The sequence below is a fragment of the Neopelma chrysocephalum genome, unplaced genomic scaffold, assembly GCF_003984885.1.
Source record: "Neopelma chrysocephalum unplaced genomic scaffold, ASM398488v2 Primary Assembly neopelma1_26, whole genome shotgun sequence".
NCBI classification, from domain to species: Eukaryota; Metazoa; Chordata; class Aves; order Passeriformes; family Pipridae; genus Neopelma; species Neopelma chrysocephalum.
The window spans coordinates 258,710-283,426 of NW_020897695.1; the positions used below are offsets into that span (position 1 = coordinate 258,710).

A 24,717-nucleotide genomic window follows, 5' to 3' on the forward strand; every position below is an offset into this window, starting at 1 on the left:
GATTACTGTTTAGTTTCTTTAAATAATTGACATGGGTTTTCACTGAAGTGCTTGATAACTGAGATGTGATACGTGTATCATTGTAGCCTACTGTGAAGATTGAGCCAGTACTAGTTCTTGTTTTGGTAACAGAGCTGGTGGCAAGTTTACAGCAGATTAATGATTACCCATATATTAGTTTTGGAAGCATGTCAGACTGACCAGGATGCCCACAGATTGTTCTTTGGTTGGCCATTGCTCCATTCTGCCTAATGATGTGTCCAGGTGGAACAGCAGAAATAGACGTTTAGCCTCCAAACGCTGGAGCCTGTATGCCTTTACATATTTACCTGCTCTCCAGGGCTGCTGGCGCCCTGTATAAGGTTGGACCTAGCTTTGGCCAAGATCCTGGTGTGGCTTTAAAGGTTCTTCTGCTTTCAGTGTGGGGTTTTAATGAACGCAGAAAGATACTGTGTGTGTAATGGGACTAAAGGAATAATATTTTAATAGTTTGAATTTTGGGTTGGTTGGTCACTGAGCCCTTTTAGCTTACATGTCTATGCTGATAAGCTAAAGAGAAGACTTCTGGATTAGCAATAAAAGTGCTCTTTCAAGTTAGACTGACAGTATGGTATGTTGTACCTGGCAACATCTTCAGCTGATCTGTGGAAATGCATAGATAATATGGAAACAGATCACTGTTTCAGATTGCTTTCATTAAAAAACATTCTTCCTAAAGTCTCTCCTCACATCGTCCTATGTCTGTAATCAGAACTGGGAACAAACTGTAGCAACTGGCTCATCTTTCACTTACTTCAGTCATTCTACAGGTAGCTAGCAGTTTGTTACATTCAGTATTACTTGGAAAACACTTTCAAGTTTACAGTAATAAGCAAAGACTTTTAAGCTTCTAGATTCAGTCCTGTGATGCCAGTAAGAAGGATGGAGTCAGGAGTTCTAGACCTCTTTGTGTTAACAGTGAACAGGAGATGTATTTTGTTCAGTGAAATCTACTTAATGTGAGATCTTAGAATCCAAGCAGAATAACACCGTAGTGCTATATAGTTTCTACTACCTGTTGGAAATGTGGTGTCAAGGACTCAAAGAGATGTAAAGAGCTCTTTCCTCTTATTTTTCAGTCTGTTATCTTTTCATTTGTTGGTTAAAATCAAGGTTCTCATGTTTGATCCCTTCATCAGTCGGTTGAAGAGGCAATAAAGAAGCACTGTCCCAGTACAGTTGTCTAAAAAGTTTTAAAAAATACTTTTTCAAGGTGACTTTCCTATTACCTTTTAAGAAGTGTAATCACTGGCAAACCCCCAGTTTGGCCCAAGTGGAATGCAGAAGCTCTCAGGCTTAACATGAGTTGGTAAGTGTATAAAACTAAGAGCAGTTCCATTATCAAGAACTTGATCTAAGCTTTTGGAGGTACTCTTTCTTCTTGGGAGAAGAGATTTTGATAGTGGTAGGTAAAACAAACAAATAATTATGGTGAGTTTTTTTTAATGTAGTTTAGAAATAATGTAACAATGGAGTTCAGAAAAAATTGACTGACTTCTTTTTTCCCAAATTGCACCAGGAGGGCAGGTTTTCCTCTAATTATTGGTATGTCTTCCTCAGAGAAAAGATGATGGTATAGCTAACTTCTCTTCTCAAAACCAGGTATAATAAATGAGACTTGAACAGACTTGTATTTTCTCTTGCTGAAGAAATAGATCCTTTGTTAAAAAATTGATATAAAGTGCAGCATGCATATACTTCTTATATAGAAATAGGAGAAAAAGGAGAAGTAAAATTTACCAGCTATACATTGAAGACTGTCTTTTCAAGTGATGCCCAAAAATACTCTTGCGCATCTGAAGATGTTGAACGCATCATAAATCTCAGCTAATATTGTCTAGAATTGCTATACTTGGTTATCTGGACCAAAATTAGAATCCTGCTAAAGCTTTTGTTACGTAGTTTTGGCAGCTTCGGCTGAGTTACAAAGATGAGGAAGGCAAAAGAAGTGAGGAGTCATGAGGACTCTAGATCCTGACCATCTTACTTTAAAATAGAATTTAAACTGTTAGAAAAATCTCTAAATGTCTATAGCACAAGTTCTTTTTAAACAAACTGCTTGTGGTTTTTATGCAGCTAAGCTGCCATTTTGGTTCTCTGCTGTTTCCTAAGCATTTTTGTATACTTAGGAAACATTGGGAGTACTTTCTTGAGTGAACAGAAATATGCAATGAATGGAAGGAGAGTGGAAAATATCTTGAGTATATATGAACCAAATGGGTTAATCAAGAGTTATACTGTGTGACATTTCACAGTTTGTACTTAAAGAAATATATACAAATACTTCTTGTCAGCCTATTTTGAGGGGATCTGAACATATAAACCTCCGAATGAGTCTCTCATTCAAATAGGTCGCTTCCTTTTTGCTTTTTTTTTTCCTGGCATAATTCCCTAAACCAACTTTTACAGATGCCTTAACTTTGAGTCACAGGGACTACTTACTTGCTTGCAGGCGAACATACAATTAAATGCTTTCCAATAATATTTTAGCAAATTCCACTTCTCTCTAATATTGTCTAACCCAACTTTTTTAAAGGCAGCAGGCTGAAACAGGAGCAAAATGAGTGGCAAGTTGAACCTACTCAGCTTTGGGAACCTTCCTTTCTTTCTCATCAAGGAAGAAGTGTAATGTCATCTTCCAGGTAGAAGTGCCAGGCTGTGTACATGAAGACAGGGGAGCAGGGGACAGTCCCATTTAAACACCTCTTCCAGCATGGCGTAAGCACCATGTTTTAGTGCTAGACTGTGTACAAAAAGGACAGACCAGGCATGGTTTCCTGGGCCATCAGCTGGAACACATCATAAGACATTTCACATTTTTTCTTTTTTCTTCTGATCCATTTTTTTGTTGTATCTAGTTTTTCTAACTTCATCATAGTGTGTTGCCTACTTTCTAGCCATTTTTCCCTTTTATTCAATAAATTTTCAAATAATTCACTATTAAATAAGTGTTTGGGACTTAGTTTTATTTATTTTATGTGTTGGAGAGATGACTAACTCTTCTCTGTATGGTAGGGTTTAAGTTTTGGCTAAATGTTTTAAACACTGATGTTGAGGTGTGTGCATATGCATATGTTATGATGGCTGGTTTAAACTGGAAAAGATGACTGTAAAAAAAACCATTAGAGATAATCTGACTCTAAGGTGATCTTGAATTTCTGCATCTCAGTGGTGTTTAAACTCATTAAAATATATTTTCCACCCCTTCCAAAAAACCTTCAAAGGATTAAAGTCAGTTTTTCTAGAGGCATCTTTTACAAAGGGTCAGAAGTGGTGTGTCTGTAAGTTTGTTTGGGATGCTCTTGTGGTGGTATGTGTCTTTTGTGGAATCTGTTTCCCTTCCTCAGAAGTCATAGGACACTGTGTGTTATTGGCTTTGCTGTGATTGCTGTAGATTCAAGTAAAAATGTTTGGGGAAAGCAAGAATGTCTCGGATGCAGTTGCAGTGATATTTCCATGCTTCAAATTTGTGGTAGAGTCTTGCAGCTGTGCTGCACTGTGCACTTCTCATCTTGTCAGTCTTTGCATTGTTTTTCTGTATGTATCGTAAAATCTGTATCCACCTGTTCTTAGAAAGCCCCATAACTGAAGAACAAGGTTAGTAGAATTACTGTATTGATTATTTTATTAAGTCTTGAACTTCAGATAGTCTTCTTTATAATTTAAAATGAGAGCTCTGACATGTGTGCACATACAGCACTGTGTGAATGTTCCTTCATCACAAAAAGATACCTGGTTAGGTTCAGGTATCTGTCTGGAACAAGAACTGTCTGCTGAGGGATGGACTTCATTAAAGAATTAGGAAAACTGACAGGCAGTGCTTTATCTGTAAGGCTTTGGTAAAAAGTCTTTAGGGGAAGGGTTCTACAGTATCCTGTTGTTAGTATTGTGTTCAGAATGGATGAAAATGTTTTTCAGTTTATATTGAAGTTTCTGGTTTGCTCATGAAACCAGGAAATTACAGGGCTTTTTGGTGCATTCTACTTTGACTTGTTTGATATGCTAACAATTCAGTTATTTAGCACACTAAGATCAGTTTTGAGAACATGTGAAATTTATGTAATTGCATTGTGAATTTCAAGTACTTAGAATGTATATAAAAAAATTATCATGAGACTATTTAATTCTCTACCCTTTCAGCCATAATTTAATTCTATGTTGAGCCAATGTGATGCATGCTTGATTGTATCTTTATCCTTCCTAGCCCTTGATGTCCATTGTTCTGAACAGGGGGATGGTAATTAATTTGTGAAAAGAATTTTTCAGTACAGACACCTGGCTTCTTTTTTGAACTATTGGCAGGAGCTCATTCAAACCAGTCTCTCTGGTATTAAAAGGAAGTGTTGATTCTTTCTGTGTGAAAGTTGGCTTGTCTGGGTCTGAACTTACGCTGAGAAGTGATGTGGTATTTAAATCCTGACACTGTATTTGGAAAAACAGAATTTCTGCCAGAGTTTCTGCAATTGAGAAAGCTTCTTTCATGTTTCAACTGCTTCAGTCATTGAACACAAATTCCTTCTTATGGGATCGAATGTGGTTGCTATTTTCTACCATGACAAGTTTCTGGAGAGAAATACTCGGTGCCATCAGTAAACTTGATTTGTAGAAAGGCTATTATGCTAATGAAAATTAAAAAATAAATCTCTAAGCAATATGGTGTTATTATTGCTAAGGTCTCTTCCAAACGGATCATTCCAAAGGGAGTTTCAACATGAAGATCTGATGCTTCTAATGCATCTCTCTACATGCAGATTGATGACAGTAGGTGGACCCGCAATCCAGTGGTTGCTCGCCAGGCTGCTGGGCTTGTGCCTTTGTTAGTGTGCCACTGGATCTGTCCGGGGATGGATGTTCTGGCAGTCTACCTGCACGGGGTTTACTTTATTAGATCTGTTTGTTCAACCTAGTTTTCCCTCATCACTGGACCAAAAACCAAGCTAAAGTCCAGCGTGTGACCTTACAGCTTAGCACGCACTTGTAGCTAACTCCTAGGATGCATGTAGCTGAGCTATCAGGTTCTGTTGATTTAGGGAAGTGCAAGCCTGGGTACTTAAAAATATCAGCTGCTCTTTGAGTAGAGACAGTCAGCCAGATTCTGTCCTGAGTGTAGGACTTGTTCCTGAATCACATGACAAGTGGAATGTTTACAGGTCTACTGGGGGCCATGTTAACAGACAGGGTTTCTGAATAGTTGAAGCAAAATCAAGATTTCATTTGGGTTTTGGGCATGTCTTCAGGAACAGTGTAGTGGAAAATGAAAGAAATACAGTTGATTATTTGAAAAATAACTGAACAGATTAATTTCCTTTCTACAAAGATGAATTTACATTTTCTGAAAATGCATTCTTAGGCTATGTTTTGTTTCAGACCTTTCAAAATTCTAAGGAAGAATGGGGCCATTTGACTTCAGTGCCGAATTCGCACGAGACAGTGACTACTCCATCTGTTTCTTTCTACCTTGTGTGCTGCATAACCTCTCTGCTGAGATAGGACTTGTTTTCTTTGTTACCATAAGTTATGAATGTCATTAATGTGTTTTTGACCTTGTAACACCCAGGGAGCGTTGGTATCGTAGCATTATGGAAAAAGACATAATTGCCCTTTCAGGTTTTCTTGGGAACTTGAGGGTAATTTCATGTTAAATTATTCCACAGTCTTAAAGCTAGTTGTGTCCAAAGAACCAATTTATCTGTAGGAGGTTACACTGCTCTCCTTTTATATTGCTTTCAGGCCCAATACTCTTCTGGGAAAGAGGAATTTAGTGGGGAGTATAATAAGCAGAAACTACCATGGATGGGACTGACTGCTCTGAGAACTCAGAGTGTGAGGAGGCAGTCCTCTCAACTGCCATGCTGAAGATGGTTGGCAAAGCAATTGCTCTTTTCCAGGTCAGGACCCAGACTTCATAAAACCTTCTTGTGGAAAAGCTGAAACATGGAGTTATTTATCTATTGCAATGAAATTCCAAAGCTGGGGACAGAGAATCAGGGTCCCTAACCTACCATTTCTGATTGTGCATGGGAGGACTTTAATAGGCTATTTAAGGAGTCCTCTCCAGCTCTTTTCTGTTGATGGTATTAGTAAGTGGTTCTGGCTACTGATACCCAGGTAACTGGGCCTCAAACTTGTGTGAATCTGAGAGGTTCTGTTGTCAAAAACCAGTGAGAATTCTTGCTTGCACTTGTATCTTCTGCTCTTCTCTGCTCCCACCCCTTTCTCTGAGACCCCTAAGCAGTCTGGGGAAACAACAAAACAAGGGGATTTGTGTGAAAGCCAAGATAATGTGGCTTTTATTGCTTCAGCATAAATAGATTTGAAGAGAGTATATGAGGGTATATGAGCTGCTTTTAAGGAGCAGCAATTGCAGTTTGAAGTCAATAAAGACATTATCTTAAAACTTTTTCATTTTTTTTCCCCTCTGTAGACTTTCTCATGGTTCAGATGCGGTCAAAAAGCCAAGTTCCATCATGGCCTTATTTTTACAAGAGGACACATTGTAAAAGACATTATGTAATAAGCAAAAGTTTTAGTTTTAGACATCTTTACTTCCAGATTTACAGCAATTTGCCTGTCTCAGAAAATGATAAAAAGCCTCGACAGACATGATTCTTCACTGAGTTTCTTCTTGTCCAAGAAGAAAAGTTCAGCTGTCTTTGCATTTGTCAGTACTTCTTTTGGAAAAAAAAAAGAAAAGAAAACATTTGAACTGAAAATGTGCAGCACTTGGCTTGTGCGACAGTAATCGAGTGATTTGTGTAAAGTGAGTGAGTGGAATTATATACTTGAATATCAGGGAAGAGAAATAAACTGAAGTGAGATTCCCGGTGGGCAATGTGAAGCTCAAAGACAACCAAGGCTTTCCAAAGAAAGAGTGGAATGGAACAATGTTTAAAACTCATTGTGTAATTAGAAAATTGTAACTATTTGGTCACAAGTTATTCACTGTAAGCCTTTACTTAAAAATTCTCTGGTTTTGCTTCAGTTGAGGTGACAGGGTACATGACTAAAAATTCTGAAGTTTCTAGGCAAAACTTACTGAAACCAAACTTGGTATTCTGAGGAAATGGAGTAGAAAATTTCCAACATGTCAGTATGCATCATGTGCCATTTAGAAGATACTCTTTGCAGTTTCACTGCCTGTGCCCACCTTATACACACAGAACAGCGTCATTCAGGGTTTACAGCAGTGAGTTGGAAATTGACTTTAGAGTGAAGGTGGTGAACATTCAGTGGCAATTTCCTTAAAAACATGTAGTTCTTAATGCAGGCTGCCCCCAAGACCACTAGAAAAAACTTTCACCCCGTTATTGTGCCTAGATATTATTAAATTGAAATTAGATTTCCCACTTCTCATTAAGCATTTGCAATCGTAAATAAATCCTGATAGCATAATGTGGGGAAGTAGTTCAGAAGGTGAAATACAAGACTAAGGGCAGTGTGACTTACTGCATGGAGTTTTTCAGTTCCCTTCAAAATACGAGTGTCAAGGTGATCTTTTTATTCCTTTTCCAGGGTTCTGGAACATACCATTCAAAGGACTAAAGGAAGGTGACTGCTGAGGATAACGAATATGCAATTGTGTAAATCTCAACTGCATTAAATTGAAAGAAAAGTTTAGAATAAAGTCTCTTAACCAGGGAAGGACAGAGATGTGTTTTGGGCATTCCTACGAGTCAAGTAAACCTTTAACAAGCCATCATGTTTTGCCATCTCTGTATTAAAGTACAAAGGTTTTATGTGGTATTTTCTCACTATTTAGAAACATCAGCAGTGTTGTTCTGCAAACAAATTTGGAAAAGCCATTTTCTATCTACTACATCACTGCTAACATTCCAAGTGTGTTTTGGAAATTTTCTTTTTAGGTAAAGCTTTAGCTGTGTCCTTAGAATAAACAAGAACTGTGTCATATGACAAGGGTAGCAGAGTAAACATTTTTCTCTTTTCCTTTCGCAAGTCACCCTGAACTATAACATCATTAATTTAGCAAATTGCTTTTATTGCTTCCTATTAAGTTTGTTTGGACAGAGATGGGGAGTGCTTGCTTGAGAGAGATTAGTGTAGTGGAAGTGGGAGCATTGGAGTTTAGGGATGAACTGCAAATGAAACTCCTGGAAAATAATCATGTAAAATTGAAAACTGAGGTCCTGGGACAGAGATAATTGAATTTAAAATTTATAAATTTTGTAGATTCACTCCTGTCTTAAATTTTCACCTTCAAACTGGGATGCAGTGGAAAATCGGATGCAATTAAGTCGATTCTGAATTAACTGAAAACTTCCCTATGTAAGTTCTGTATGGTGGGTCTTCTTCCCTCTATAGTAAAATGGGCTAGATATAATATAATCAAATATATTTTTCATTCTTTATTAAAGAATATGTTGAAATAGTGTAAATATTTTGTAAAATGTTTTAATTTATTTTCTGCTCCAAAAAGCTGTCTCTTATTTCTGTTTTCTGCATCTACATTTATTGAGCGGTTTTCAAATGTTTGTGTAGCATCTGTAATAGAATCTCAGAAATATTTTTAGGCATGCATTGATACAGATCTAATTTAAATACTCCAGTGTTTTGGGTTGAAAAGGATAATTTAATAAGTACCTCACAGTAGCAGAAGCCTGAAATAGGGCATGCATGAAATGTTAATATGTGGGTGTGATGTGTTAAAAGGGCATAGGTGTAGTTCTTGAAGTGGCTGAATCATAATGAAGCAATCAGATTCTGAAAGTGCTGTGTTTGGATGCTTTCATTTAGAAAAGCATTCTGCTGTTGTTATGAAATGTCTGAGAATGTGTTATAATACAGCCTTGCTTCACTTGATATCAAAACTCTTCATCATAAAATTCCTTATTGTTAGAATTCCTCAGTGGCTCCTACACTTAAAGCTGTAGAAGGAAGTTGTGTTTAAAGCAACAGTAGTGTCTGGATGATGTGTGGTTTCTGGTGGATTTTGTTGTCTAAGCATTTTCACTGAAGCAAAAGAGGATCAAAACTAAAGTGCCAAAAACTGATTTGAAGCCCAGAGTAATAGTAGTGGACAAAATATACTTGTAGTGTTTTCACTGAAGAAAGGGGACACTTTGTTCAGCTACAAGTGTCAGGTTTGGAGAAGAGTGAGGTTCAAAATGATCTTTTATACTGTTTTGTGACAGACCAGTAGATTAAGCTGACAGTATGATATAACTATAAGAAGGACAAAATAGATCTTATTATCTGTCTGTATCAGTAGAAAGGGAAGATTTCGGGTGTTGGGCAAGGCACTCATGAGTCTCTCGTCTAAAATATTTTGCACAGTTCTGACTACATTGAAAAAAGGTGCAGAGTGGAAGAGGTACAGGGAAGTTATGCCAGGCTTACTTCTTTCCTGGTCAGAGTAGGAGTGGAGAAGTTGTCCTCTGTAGGGCAGAAAATTGCCCTCTTTAGGTTAGAAGAATGAGAACCGAGGCATTGTTTGCTAGATATAAAAAAAAATTGGTGTGGGAATGGGAACCAAAAAGAATTGTTTAAGCTAGATTTCCTAGATTTCCAAGATTAAGGAAACACCCAGGTATCTGAAGTGTGGATTGTTTTTAATGGTATCCTCCCGAGTCTGTTGAGTGATCAAGTCCTTTCAGATTGAAGGATACAAGTACCCCTGAGATGCAAGTGACAGTGGAACCAGCAACATCTCTGGTAATCGAATTCCTCATAGGTCTCTGGAGGTGCACAGTGTTGTTACTTTACTATACAGTGGAATATCTAATTTTGTTTATTAAAAGTACCTTGTCTTGTTTGCAGATGTGCACAAACCACATTATAAAATACTTCTGTAAGTAATGTTCTGAACCATGACATTTACACAGACAGTAGAGTATGTTACAACCCTTGTGAATTTTAGCTTTCTTCTTTGACTATGCTTGCCTAGTGTTCCTAGATGAAAGTGCAAATGTTTGAAAAAACATGTTCATAGCAGAACTTGAACCAGTTGCTGTTGGTGCCTGGTCTCAGAAGTGGGGCACAACATACAGCCTGCCTTTATGCACTAAGACAGTGTTGATTGGAGACCAGCAACAAGTTGCAAGCATGTAACGCTTGGAGTGGAATTCTGCTTCCCTTTGGAAGGGTATTCATTATTTTCTCTTCAGGTCTAATTTTTGGACATGTGTGAAGAAGGGATCTAATTGAGGAAGAAATCATTTGAGTTTTAGTTGGCCTGGGCTTGAATTTTTTAATGGGATAAAACTGTATAGATAGTTCTGCATGGCTTTGCCCTAAGTTTTCCACCAAGAAAAGTGGTACAATAAACTGATATTTTGTTTGTTTGTTTGTTTTTTGTTTGTTACACAAAACTTGTTCCTGTGGGTATGTAACTGTGGTCTTTACTTATGTTAGTATTTTGTCAGTTTTCTATATTCAGTCTCTGTCCTCCTGCAACAGATAAATAATTTTGAGTCCTGTGGCAAAAATGTAGAGATACAAAGCTTTGATTAATTTGGAAGGGTGCACATTAGAGGAAGAAATACTTCAAAAGATGTACTTGCTTTGTTGCATCTGTTTTGCTGGCATTTTGGACTTCATAAATACTGGCATTAGTTACCAGAATGACTGCAGAGAATACAAGTTTCTTCGTCCAGCTGCTGCTTGTGAAATAGTAGGGAGGATGATTGATGTGATGCAATAAGCTCAGCCTATTGTACAAGTCTAGTGGAGTGCAGGATACATCCTGAAACTTTGTTGAATTTGTACTAAAACCTTGAGTACAAAGTAATATCTTAAACTGCATATCCACTGAATGTGTTTTGCCTTCATTTAAAAACTGTTTTAAAATATTCTCCAGTATTTGAACTACTAAAGTAGTTGAAGAAGTAAGGGTAGTACAGTCTTTCTTCACCAAAATTGAAATTTCTCCTGGGGCATGTCCTAGTATTCATTTAAAGTACAGTAGTCTTTGTGTGACATCAGCATATACTTTCCTAACATCCATAGCTAAAATGAAAGAAGATTTTGCACTAAATGCCTTCTGTATTCTGCATACTTGTGTGTGTGTGCATGTGTATGCTTCCTCAGTTAATCACATATGTGCCTGAGGCTTGCATCAGTCTTCCTCTCATTAAAAAAAGTCAGAAAATGTGGTAATACCTAACACCTGTATAGGCTTATCTTCAAAGCATCAAGCTTAGTTAGTAAGCACCAAGTTAAATTAATTGCCTTTATACTTTATGAAATATTTTTCTTTGCAATCCTTTAAGAAAAAGAAGTCTAACATAATTTCTGCAATACTGGATTTTAATGTATCTCTTATCAATATCTTATTGTTTGTCATGATATATGTATTCAAATAATACTTAACCTTTTAATTCTGCTGATTTTGGAGTTGTGATGCTTTGTTCCCTTTTTATCTTTGCTGAGATAATTTTTAAATAGAGCTTTTCTTTCCAAAAGATGCAGCTGTGAGGTCCATCTGTTCATCAGAAAATTTGTGCTTCATCTTTTTTTAGACAAACTTCACAGCCTGAAAGAAGTATGTCTGCAGTGTTCAGGATGAGAAAGGGTTGTTCGGTCTTCCCCACAGCTTTTGTGACCTTCACAGTCATGAAAAGTGGGCTTGTAAGACTGAGCCAGGTTTGATAAGGGTAGGAACTGCTCGAGCTTCTATTTATAGCTATGCTAAAATAGCTCCATCTTGGTTGCCAGTAGGCTTGGAAAAAATGAACTAAAAAGATTAGCAAACATTTCTAAGCATTTATGTTATTTCTTTTCAACATGCAAAAATTCAGTGGGCAGAATTTGAATATCCAGAACACTCATCCTTATCAATTAGACTTTCCTTCTTCCTTTGCAAATTCATTGCCATATGTGATTATGCAGTCAGTACATTGTGCATGCTGCAGACAACAGCTTCCTTCAATAAGCAATCTTCCTGTCTTTCTAGAGGAGATGTACTGTATTTGCTGCATGAGGAAGGGGTCCTCTTTGGAAAAGGTGCCTGTTACAGCGGACAGCTGCGCAAGAATGTCTGAGTTAAGGTGGCTGGCTGCAGGGCTGGAGTGGCACTGGCCCAACACTGTCAAGTAGTAGATGCAAAGTCTGTGGATGCTTGAGAGCCCAAGTGCTGTCGTACCCTACTACAGTCAGCAACGTGTGTGGGATTAGGTGTAACTAATTTGTGCCCTATAAGGAGAAGCAGAGGGGCTGAGCTGCAGTGGTCCATCACTTCTGTAGCGCTGCTCTGGAGCAGTTGCTGAATGTGATCTCTGCTCAGTGGATACAGCTGCTGGCTGTGAAAACACAAACATAATGTTGTATGTGCTCACTGCATAATGCTTTCCCAGAGACTTATGTTAAAATCTGGTTTCTAGCAGTAGTAACAGACGGCTTTGTTAGTCTTTCATACACTGTCGGTCAATAGTCTGTTAGTGAATGAATTTGTTACATGTTCTCAAAATGTTACCTCATCCATGGGTACTCTTTTTCTAGATTGCCAAAAATACTATACTTTATAGCTGGGGAGAGAAGTGGCCAACACAGAATAGCTTTTTGTCTTTGCCTTATCTTAAAGCATAAATTCGTTATTTTAAAACCATGAATGCAAATGGAAAAAAGTTAGTGTTTTCATTGGTTAAGGGCTGGAGAAGTTACAAAATAATTTTCTTTTGTCTGAGCTTATTTGGTGTCTTCTGAAACTTTTCTTTTTGATATATCCCTCTTAAAAAGGTTTTAAGTCACACAAGAAGCTATTTCCAAAGTTTCTGTATGTGACAAGGTTTTAATCTAACTTCCTAGACTGTGTGTGACGCACCTGCCTCACCAATAGTCCTTGAGGTATTTATTATGCCTTCCTAGCCAGATGAGTAGGTCATGTGGAAATAAATATGCATGTTTATTTAAATATATTATACATAATTTTCTTTTCATTCCTGTTATTTTGTAAGCTTAGAGACTAATAAAATGAAACTGAGCTAAAAAAATCTGTGCAAGGTATTCACTCTGGAAAGCTTTAATTTTCCCCAGTGAGTGACACATTTGTCTTCTGTCTGCAAATCTGGAAAATTTATTTAAATGTATGCTTCCCCTTTCCTTTACATAGAATTAATATAGATGAAAATTAGGCACTAAAAGAAAGAGTAAAATCAAATTTGATAGAAGAATCACAGTTGAGAGCTTGGTGAAAACCTGTCTTTTTCTTACAAATACAAGAAGAGAAGAGTTATCATAGGATCTTTTACTTCTGTTTGATCTGAATTTACTATTGTAAAGTACAGTGTGTAGATTAAACCTTTGGAGCATCCTTTGGTTGTCTGAAGAGCTCTTTGTGAATTAGGAGGAGTTAATTATGGTTAGTAAATTTTGCATTAGGAAGTGGGATTTCTGTATTCTTATGCCTCAGGATGCATGCTGTTTGCCACAGAGATAATTAACATGTCTTCCCCCCTTTTACCTTTTTGATATGGGGTTCAATTGACAAACTAGTTTCCCCAAGTATGGGGTCCTATGCACAGTGGGATTAAATTGTTCAGTGCATGTACACAGCAGACCAGTAGCTTCTGCTGAGTCTTGCTTGAGTCTTTAAACTTGCTATGGTTATGAAAATGTTCTTTGAAAATTGACTATGGAAATTAATTCTACGTGTGTGTGTTCCCTGCCATCAAAGCCAGGGGCTGGAGTGGAGAGGGGCCTTTGTAATCTCATTTTCTCTTGGGAATCCCAAGTCAGACTCAGTTTTATTGTCACTGTTTCCTAAGAATCGATTAATTTCAACACCTTGCCTCAGCTGAGAGCCTGTTTCTCCTGTTGTGTCTGGAGGCTGTTGTCAGTGTCTTTCTTGTAACGTGTGTGTTCCTAGATGGTTCTGTTAACCATTGTAGTCAACGATGCCTATCTCATACTGTCCTTACAAAAGCAAATCCTCTTGTTTTGTGATGAGACTTTAAAGTTTTACACAAATGGGTCTTTGAATATAGAAGAAGGCTTGTCTTCAGAGAGAGAAGGAGGTGCATGGTAGAGCTCTCAAAGTTAGTATGTTCTTATTAGTTTTCTCTAAATGATGGGGCAAGAGAGACCCAATTAATTTTCCACTGAAGAAAAAGCTTTTAATTGGACACCAAAGCATTCAACAATAAGGAGCACTTCTGCCAACCTGGTTTATGCAGTTTGTTCATGTAGTCCTTATTCTGCAGGGCTTTCTACTCCCCCAGTGAGTAATTTCTGCCAACATTTCAAGGGTGGATTTGTCACAAAAGAGATGTGAGGCTCGAAAGGCAATTTTTGATGGGGTATTTAGATTTGGTGGTTTCTAAACTCCTCAGTTCCATCTGTTTCTTGCTTGATAGGACCTGATCTTTTAAGTAAAACTTTGCTACATAAGTACTTCCATCTTCAGCTTTCATTCCTGCTCCTCGAAGAGAAGATACTTCTAAAAGTGCTAAGGTGGCTTTATCCCGGAAAGAAAAGAGTGAAATAGTTTAAAAGACTGCTACTTGAAATTCCATGTGTGTATACATTATTCTGAAAGATCATTATAATTAAGCCTGGAAACAGCATATCTCCCACTGTTTGTTTTTTAATAAGATCTTTTTTCCCTAGAAATGAATAAACAAAAGCCTTTTGAATAGATACACAAGAAGAGGGCCCATAATACATATCCCAAAGTGTCTTCACCTCCTCCCTTCTCTGCCCTTAAATAGTTTTTGGATAAATCAAATTGTTTGAAAGTACATGTATGAATATCTAAGGCATATGTAGGTCAGTACGTTGCTTAGACTTTCAAAGTTATTTTCACATGTAAGCAAATATTAGCATTTCACATTAAATGGGAACTATGACTTGCATAATAAATGTAAAACACTGAAATTAAAATGCTTAGTCTAGTCTGTCACAAAAAGTACCCATGTATTTGTTACCTATTCTTCTTAAATAAACCAGCTGACATAATTCCTGTTGGAAAATGCTCTTGATGACTTTTTGAAAAATAACATTTGATCATGTTCTGAATTTTTTTGCCAAGTGAATATAAGGCAGTGAAGCATATAAATGTTCCTCTGCCTACCATGTGCTAAGTAAGAGGTGCGAAGACTTTGTTGAAGGTCAGGCTTTCTCTCCTGTTAAAAATTTCTTGCTTAACATTGTAGGTGGCTGAAATAAAGGAGTACTTAACAGTAGTATTTTTTTTATTCAACTTCTGGGAAAGATCTTCCCTTTAAGATGGGACATTAGCTATCCTGAGGCAATTGGGAGCCTCCTACTGTGTTCAAATGTAAGCAATCCAGGATGAGTAAATGAGTTACTTTTAAGTAACCAATTTGCTTATTCCTGCTTATTTGTTTTGCTTTCTAATATTGAGGCAATAGTACTGATAGCTAAGAAGACTCTTGCCATTATGGCTGTACCATGAGAGAAGGCAACCATCAGACACACAGCAATAGGCAGATATTCCTGAAAACAGCTGATTTGGGTTTTGATGACCTGGGATGCAAGTCTGCCTTTGTGGATTTTTTTAAACTCTGAATGTTGATAAAGCTGGTTGCTGTTTTCCAAGAATGCCGAAATCTAGTTAAGTAGTTCTGATGCTAGATGTTTGTGAAACCTTTATTAAATAAAATAATATTTTGAAAATACCCAGTCTATTTGCACAAAGGTTGAAAGACATTCTTAAGAAACTTAATGTTGCTCGTAACAGTTTATCATTGATTATGTTTTTATGTAGGGACTTTATTTTTTTAATTTGATCTTTCTAAGATAGGCAGAATTCTGAAATATTTAAGTAAGAAACAGCCTATTATCATGGAGATGTATAAAGAATGTCTGTATTATGCATGCCTTTGTCACCATCAAGTGCTGGAATTGCAACTGGCAGTTGAGATGAATGCTTTGTCCTGAAGGAAGTTTTATATTTTCTCTGATTATTTATAGGAGCAAAAGGCTAACCTGAAATCCTTCAGAAGCAATTTACATAACTGTTAAAAATGTAAAGAAAGCTTATTATTATAATACAGTATTATGCAGCACCTAATACATGACGTAAATTCATGAGAAACATCTGTCTACTTCTGCAGATATTATAGCTTGCATGACTTATACAGTAAGAGTCTGTAATTGGAAACTGAGAAAACACGAAACAAGGCAGTTACATGTGCGGCTGAACTAGTCAAGATGTGGGACATACCTAGTCTGAGGAAGTTGTTACTGTTTACAAGGCAATTTAGTGACTTTACGTAATGTGTGATTGCTGACAGCACTTTGTCTGTTATAAAGTAGAAATAATACTGCTTCAAAATCTGAAAGCATAAAGTGTCATTTTCCCTCCTACTCACGGTTTCACAGAAAATTCACTTTTTGGAAGCGAGAAGTATGGCTAAAACACGTTTAAAATACTGCAGTCTTTTGACATGCACTGCTGTAGTTAAAATGTGAACATGAGATGAATTGATTGAAAAGTCAGTTACACTTGACAGAAAGAATGGCCAGAATTTTTTTTTCTTGTAATGGAATTTTCTAGGAAGAATTGAAATCAGAAAGTAGGTGTTTAGAAATGCTGTTTGTTCTGTTACTGCGCAGTGTTTCATAATAGCTTTCATTATAAAGCAATGAGGAAAGTTAAGGGTAAATTCCTGTGTGGGAGAAGGGGCATATAAGCTTTTCTAATTCACTTGGTATATACTGCTCTGCAACATGCAGAGCATTGCAGAACACAGTGGTTGTTCCAAGGCTTTTTATCTTGTTGGGAATCTCAACAGGAGATTTTGTTAGTATACCTGTGTATGTGTCTGTTTGATCATGTACATATATATAACTCTGCAGTTAAAAACAAGAACAAATTCTTCTCAGGACAAGTCAGCTGGAATTGTGGGATTTTCTGACTTTTTCTTGGGCAATATTGTTCACTCTCACCCAAGCTGCTGCAGTTCTCTCTGCAAGTCTGTAGATAGCCAGGAAAATCTCCACTGAGGGTACTGGGCAGGCACAATACATTTCTCATTGTAGGATATCCTTCGCGTTGCAGTGTGCTGTGGGACCAGGTTGGTGTTAGCATCTGCACTTAGTGCCAGTCAGAACTGATTGTAAAGGACTGATGGGGATGGACACAAGGGTCCCCAAGGTAAGAGCTGCCTTGGAAGCAAATTTTTCGTTTAAAAAAAATTATTTGAATTCCAGTGAATCTGCCTATACAAGCATTGTAAAACTTGTAGTTGGCTGGTGTATGTATAAGGGCTGGAAACTTCTTCTGAAAGAGGGATTAAATGAGAAGAGTAGTGAATGAGTTGCTTTTATTGTATTTGGAAGATTATGCTTACCTTGTACATAGTTTGTACTTGTTTGGTTTTTTCCACCTTTAAGTGGTAGCAAGTCTTGAAAGGAATGTGATGGGCCTGGGTTTAAGTTGATTGTGGTGGTCAGGGTTTGGATAGATCCTTTATTTCCATCTCTCAAACACACACAAAAAAGTTCTTTTTCTGTTCTGTTCCTTTGTTCTCAGTAGATGTATTTGACCGCGTAACATCTATAAGGTTAATATTGTGGTATTTCCCAGAGCTTTTGCTCCTCATGGAAGCCTGTTTTGGTCAGTACTTACTTTTTGTTTTTGTTTTGTCAGCAGCCATGCAGCAGGTCTTAGACAACCTTACTGATCTGCCAACATCAACAGGCGCTGAAGAAATAGACCTGATTTTTCTTAAAGGAATTATGGAAAACCCTATCGTAAGATCACTTGCTAAGGTATTTAAACTTGCTGCTTTGAGTAGAATCTGGAAATATTTTAACTCTTAAATTATTGTGTGAACATTGAGTATGGATTGAGGTGTTAATGACTTTCATGTATGGTATGTCTTATTAAGAGAATAGAAGGCAAGCTTGAAGGTGAAGATTTGGTATAGTAAAATTTCTGTGCATGCTGATTAATTGTTATATGTAAGATTCTAGAGGAAGAAGAATTCAGAGACTACAAAAATAATGTGGTTAAATTATTTATGAAAAAAAATCAAAATACATGAAATTAGAATCAGTTGATTTTAATGTAGTCTTGTAACCACTGTTGTGTGCAAAACCCATATGCCTTCTGATTTTTAGCATTTTTGCCAAAGATGAAAAGTGAGAGCAGTAACCTTCTTTCTCCCATGGCATAAACAAGTTTTCTTTTTGTCTTTAGCTCAAAACTACTTTCTGATCAGCCCAGGAAAATATTGTCTTCATGCCCTTTTCTGGATCTCAGAATAATGCTGTTACCTTTGATTGTCAGCTCTCTGAGACATCAACTATCCTTAGTTTTGGTCTTGGGTTACAAAAATCTTTTATTTATAGATGGTAGCAATCAATTATGAATACGTAAGGTGATATTTGCAAAAAATCTTGGGGCTCTGTAATTAAAATGTAGCTGATCTTACCAACAGGAAATGCAGTCAAATATTGTACAGCACTTACATTCTTTTTTAATTTTACTTCATAAAAATATGCTCCTTTCATGAGGAAAACACAGTTAACTTAAAGGCAACTGTGTCTTTAATAGAAATAGACATCTGAAAGCAATGCCCTCTGGGCAGGTGTGAAATACTCTGTAAAGCTAAAGGATTGTTGTGCAGGGATTTTGCTCAGTATAAAAATCTGGAAAGGAAAACTTCCCATGAGAATTCATAGAAGAATTTACTTCTGTTAAGCTGTTCAAAAAAATGGTTTTAAGTCAAAGGCATTGCATAGTAATAAACTGAGAAGTAATAGAAGTGCCTCATCTGCTGGTGAAATGACTGTGGAGGGAAAGATTTTGTACTAAATTTACTAGAGTAAGTAAAAGCATTTTCTTGCTGAAGTTGGAAACAACTCGTTAAGTATCTGCTGCATAGGTCATCTTTAATTTAATATTTATCATGAAGAAAATGTTCATTGCAAAGTTTTTTTCCTACCAAGAATTTGTGCTTTAATGGCCAATTACAATTATGTGGAATTTAATGACTAGCAGATGTAAAAAAAGTGCTTGTAATGGAAACAGATTCTTAACTGTACACATGCTTTATATAGAATGCTGAAAGGTTTAAATTGTGTTCACATGGCATGACCACACTCATATTTTCTTTCGTCAATATTTTGGAAAAAATCTCAGTCTTAGCCATTAGAACTAAATAAGGGTAAGTTCAAAACACATTTCATGAAGTGTGTGTAGTTCATACATTTGTATGATATCCATTTGTCCCAAATATCCATTGTCCCAAATATCCATTTGTCCCTAAAAATACATAAACTTGTTTTTCTATTAAAAGAGTATTAACAGTATATAGCAATTCTTAGAACCCTGAGATGGCCACACTACTTAAGCAAAATAATTTCAAAGCAGGCCAGAACTATTTTCATTTTCCTTTATTAGCCAGTTATTAAGGCTAATCGTTATGTAAATTATGCCATAAAGGACAAAAAGAAACTTAGGGAAATTGGCCACAAGTCATACAAACTTATTTTTTCTTTTCAGTCCTTAAAAAAAAATGAAGGTAAGCAATAAGCATAGTAGTTAGTTCATAATATTTTGCAGTGCAAAGCTTGGCTGATCTTTTGAAACTGGGTTAAGTTCATTTCACGCTTTTTCTGTGTAGAATAAAGGCATCAAGGTAGAAATTACAGATCTTTTTGGGGATAGGGTTCTTTGATGGTATCTTTCCATTTTTCAGTAGGTGGTAGGAGAAAGGGGAAGTAACTAGTAATTGTAAAATGTTTTTTCCTGTTACTTACTGATGTTTATAGAATTATACAGTAGTTTGGGTTGGAAGGGACCCTTAAAGGTCAGCTAGTCCAACACCCCTGCAGTGAGCAGGGGCGTCTTCAACTAGATCAGGTTGCTCAGAGCCCAGTCCAGCCTGACCTTGAATGTTTCCAGGGATGGAGTGTCTGCAACCTTTCTCTGGGCAACGTGTTGCAGTGTTTCACCACACTCATCCTAAAAACTGTCTTTGTTATATCTAAGCTTAGTCTACCCTCTTTTAGTTTTAAATCATTATGCCTTGTCCTATCTCTGTGGGCCCTACTAAAAAGTTTTTCCCATCTTTCTTATAAGCCCCCTTTAAATATTGAAACACTGCAATTGGATCTTCTCCACACTTAACAACCTCAACTCCTGTGCTGACATTTTTGTTCAACCTAACTAGCCTTTAGAATTATTATGCTTTTTGGAAAATAGATGTTGAGCTTGGAACGTGCATGAAGTTTACTCAGTTTTGCTACTGAACTGTCTTATCAGAATTCTCTTCTCCTGGATTGTTAACTATTCTTTCAAACCTCAAAACTTTATCTTCTTTCTGCAGTCACACTATTGCTTTTAGCATTGTATGCCTGCAGCATACCAGCACAATGCCTAACTCAGACCAAGGAAACATCTTAAGAATAATCTATAAAATTTGAGTCCAGTATTTAGGATGTTGTATTGTTGGAAGTAAAAGCCTTACTATTTGAACATTTGGCAAGTATAATAAATATTGAATGCACCGAAAGAGTCAATTCAGTATCACTGTTTCTGAAATAATGAATTAAAATGAAAAAAAAAATTGCAGTATCTAAGTTAGGCATTCCTGTTTGTTGGTTGGTTTTTTAAATTATTCATACCACTCCGTATCCTGCTACTTCTCAGTATATTACAGGATCAGAGGTTGTTCACTGATAAAACTTCCTGTTCCCTACTATATACATGGCCTTTATTTTGGAGTAAAGGGTTAGAATATTTGTATTTAAATTATACTTAGTGGTAGTATTTTAAAATGAATATATGAGAAATAAGATAACCCATATTCTCTAATATCATAAAGGTTCTGCAGTTGGATTATGTTTAAAAGTCATAAGATTTGTATTTTTACTTGCTGTAAAAGAAGTAAACTTTAAAAGAAGGATATTGTTTACTGTATGTATTATGTACAAAATAGCATTCCCTTATTAAGGAGAATGTGTGTAGGTGCCAAGCTTCCTATGCTTTGTAATCACAGTGATTTGGTTTGTGTGTGTTGATGTTGGGGAATGTTTGAAATGTCTTTATGTTTGATCATCAGTCTGGCAGAAATACCATTTTATAGATACAAAGTAGAATTTGATATTCAGATGATTTCAGGAAACAAAGTTTTCTCGTTTTAGCAAAATTTTATTTTAAGATCTGTTTTAAAGCACTAATAAGAAAGTAGAAGTGCGTGAATACCTTCAAATTATATATATGGGAAGTATATATAGGTGAATCTCAATTATATCTGCTATTTGTTTGTTTTTTATATGCCAAAGTGATTGCTCTTTTTTAAATTTCTTGTTGCTATGGTGTTGGAAATAACTCTTAATTAAGTGAGTTGAGAATCAGTTATTTTTGGCCTCCTCCTTTTCCCCTAGTTCTATGATACAGCACTACCTGTAATAAGTTAGTGAAGTATTCAGATTTATGAGATGTTTCTCTTGCTCTTACCTTTATATGAATTTCAGTATCTGCAGTGTTTAGGAAAGGATTATATCTGCAGGAATAGCTCTAAAAATAGATGAAAAGTTGTCAAAGAATCACAGCATAGTTGAGGTTGGAAGGGACCCTCTGGAGGTCATCTGGTCCACCCGCCTGCTCAAGCAGGACCTCCTGGTTGCCCAGGACCACATTCAGACAGCTTTTGAGTATCTCCAAGGAGTGAGACTCCATCCTCTCTGGGCAACCTGTGCCAGTGCTCAGTCACCCTCGAAGTGGAAAAAGTGTTTCCTGATACTCAGACAGAGGCTCCTGTGTTTCAGTTTGTGTCCCCTGCCTCCTCTCCTGTTGCTGGACACCACTGAAAAGAGCCTGGCTCTGTCTTTTTTGCAGGTACCTGCAGGTACTTATACACATAGATGAGATCACCCTGAGCCTTCTCTTCTCCAGGCTGAACATTCTCAGCTCTCTCAGCCTTTCCTCAAATGTGAGGTGCTGTGGGCCCTTCATCATATTTGTGGCCCTTCACTGGGCTCTCTCCAATATGTCCAGAACTGTACACAGTATTCCATGTGTGGCCTCACCAATGCTGAGTAACACTCCCACTTCTGGTAACACTCCTCTTAATGCAGCCCAGGATGCTGTTAGCTGCCTTTACCACAGACTTTTCTGTAGCATTTCCTTTAGTTATGCAGGGTTTCCTTTAGAATATGCTGGTTTGAAGGTGTTTCAATGGGAGGAGTCTGGGGTAAATGCTTCTCTTGAAGAGTTTATTTTTTTCTGAGCTCCCATAGTTCCTTTTTTTTGTCCTTCTTCTAGAAGGTGTGCTTGTACAGGGTTCTGAAGCAAAAAAGATCCTGAGGCACTATACTGTTCTGAGAGGACTTTTGGGTGTATATAGCATAGAGGTTACAGGAAATGAGGACATACAAGCTTCACTGACAGGTGTTGCTTATGAAGTTTGTTGGGTCACATAGTTAAGCATGCGAAATCCTTCAGCAGTATAAAGATAAAATATACAGGTTATCCTAAATGTAATTTTTCTGGCTTTCCTGCTGAAGGTTGCACCAAGAAATTACTTTTAAAGTTTATAGATTGGAACCTCTTGAAACTTATTTACAATATAGTCTCATATATTTAATCTTACAGGCTCATGAGCGACTGGAAGATTCTAAACTTGAGGCTGTCAGTGACAACAACCTGGAGCTGGTGAATGAAATTCTTGAAGACATCAGTCCGTTAGTAAATAAAGATGAAAATATTGCAGAATTGGTTGGAATACTCAAGGAACCTCATTTTCAGGTGCCACCTCTTTACTGTAAATTACCAACTTACTGTATCAGTCTCCACATATGGATATAGGAATAATAATGAAACAAACCTGACCTGTAGCAAACTAATATGTAGAACTTTACTCTGAATGAAAGGTAAAGCAGAAGACCTGTGGGGTTACAAATAAGCCTGATTTTATTCTTTGATATCACCTCAAGAATATCTTCACTCACTGTATTAGAATCTACTGGAGTTTCTGTTATAAATCTCGGACATGCATTTACTTTCTATATGAAAGTTTTCATAACAATTCCCTGAAGGCTTCATCCTTAACATTTCCAGGTGATCTACTGATAATTCTGCATTTCGGTTCAGCTGTTGGCATTCAAGCTCATGTGTAAGACGTACGGTTTGCAGAGTGAACGAACATGACTCTTCTTGATCCGATCTGCAGCTGAAGTTCAGACACTGCATCCTTCTCCCTATTGCTCTGCTTAAGTGAGGTGTTGACGTGCTTGTCAAAAGCAGATGTTTTTCCACAGCTGCTGTTCTATGACCAGCTGCCATACTGACTCTTAAAGATTAGGATTTGAAAATCCTTGGTAGATTCTGGCCTTTCTAGGTGGGCTTCAGCAGACCGTAGTACTTAGCTATAGGTATCCTGTAGAAGAACAGAAGCAAACCTTTTGCCGCAGTACAAATGAGCTTCTTTTGGCATGCGAGTATGGAGCCATAGACATTTTTTGGTTATATGAGTTTAAACACACTTTTTTCCCTAGGTTTTCAGTTACAAACTATACAAACATAGCAGTGATGTGCCTTACTGTTTAACATGGATAAACACTGGAAATACGGTGAAGCTGTATTGTGGTCTCTTGGAAGAGGGAACACTTTAAGAGCTCAGCTTTTGAGGTAGTAGCTCTTGTTAGTGATGACAGTTCCACTGCCTCTCCTGAAGAGCAGTGTGTTGGCCTCCTGTCCAGAAAGGCATCATAGCTAAGTGATCAAAGGCTACGATTTGGAGACTTACTGGTGAACAAACCTGCAAATCAGTTTTTGATCCCTTAGCAGAAATTGATACTTGAAAAGGATAAGAAGAGTTTGGAGGAATTGGTATTAAAATGCAAAAGAATTAGAATTGGGGGTCAACTGGTGCAGTGACACACTTGACAACGATCTGTTGTGTTAGATAGAGAAACTAAAGCTCAAAGTTAAAGAGGATGAATCAAAAGATGAAAAGGACATAATAATTCAAGTGTTGCACTTTGAAAGCCACTGTAGCAGTGATTTCTGGAGAGAGATGGCAAAGACCAGAAAGCAGCTGGGCAAAGGATCTTTGGGGTGGAGACTGAAAATGACCTGTAGGAGAGTGAGGTCAAAAAAGAATTATATTTAAAGTGAATAGCCAATACTGAGGCAAACCCAGCATTCACTCCTGTTCAGTGGTCAGATTTACAGAGAGGCACAACATGATGCTGGTGTCAAATACTCCATTAGTTCAGGCTTAAGCAACTTAAATGGGTAATCTAAAAGTTCCAAAGTAGTTGGCAAACTAAAATGTTAGTATTTATGCTATGTCTTGTATGTTTTTTGTTGTTTGCTTTATAAGGAGCAGACGTGAAATTGCATATTGCTACCTTAACTTTACAGTTTTCCTCTGATCCTTTGTTAGTATTTCCTGATTCCATGATAAAGGTTCATTTAACAAACATCTCTTCTGTTTTCCTTCCCTGTCCCAGCAGTGGGCATCTAATGAAGACTGTAAGGCTAGGACAAGCCAACTGTGATACCTCCCAAAATGTTTTGTGAGGATTTAGTAATTTTTTTGCTCAGACTTCTGAGTGAGAAGCGGTATCATTCACCCGTGGTTCTCCTCCGTGAGCTTGTTTTCTGAGTTGTTTTTTCAGTTGTTTTTTGAACCCATATGAAAGTCTGTCATTCACAGCATCCCCCATCAGAGTGGAGACTGTGCTCTTTTGGTTTTGAGACTGTCTCCTGTCAATTTCACTTAATATTCCCTTGCTTTTGTGTAG

General features: G+C 37.1%; 1 protein-coding gene across 12 annotated transcripts in view; it reads left to right on the plus strand.

Moving 5' to 3' along the window:
- MPP6 (membrane palmitoylated protein 6) overlaps nt 1-24,717 on the plus strand; it is a 60,089-nt gene that overhangs the window by 10,264 nt on the left and 25,108 nt on the right. For 2 of the 12 annotated variants that reach the window (XM_027675245.1, XM_027675248.1), the window contains exons 2-3: nt 17,606-17,727; nt 22,562-22,714. In XM_027675245.1, coding sequence (XP_027531046.1) covers nt 17,611-17,727; nt 22,562-22,714 — 270 coding nt within the window. In that variant the 5' untranslated portion in view covers nt 17,606-17,610. Of the gene's footprint in view, nt 1-6,671; nt 6,800-7,551; nt 7,709-15,053; nt 15,072-15,355; nt 15,565-17,014; nt 17,111-17,605; nt 17,728-22,561; nt 22,715-24,717 lie in introns of those variants that run through there. The other 10 variants (XM_027675237.1, XM_027675250.1, XM_027675243.1 and 7 more) reach the window with 9 other exon arrangements.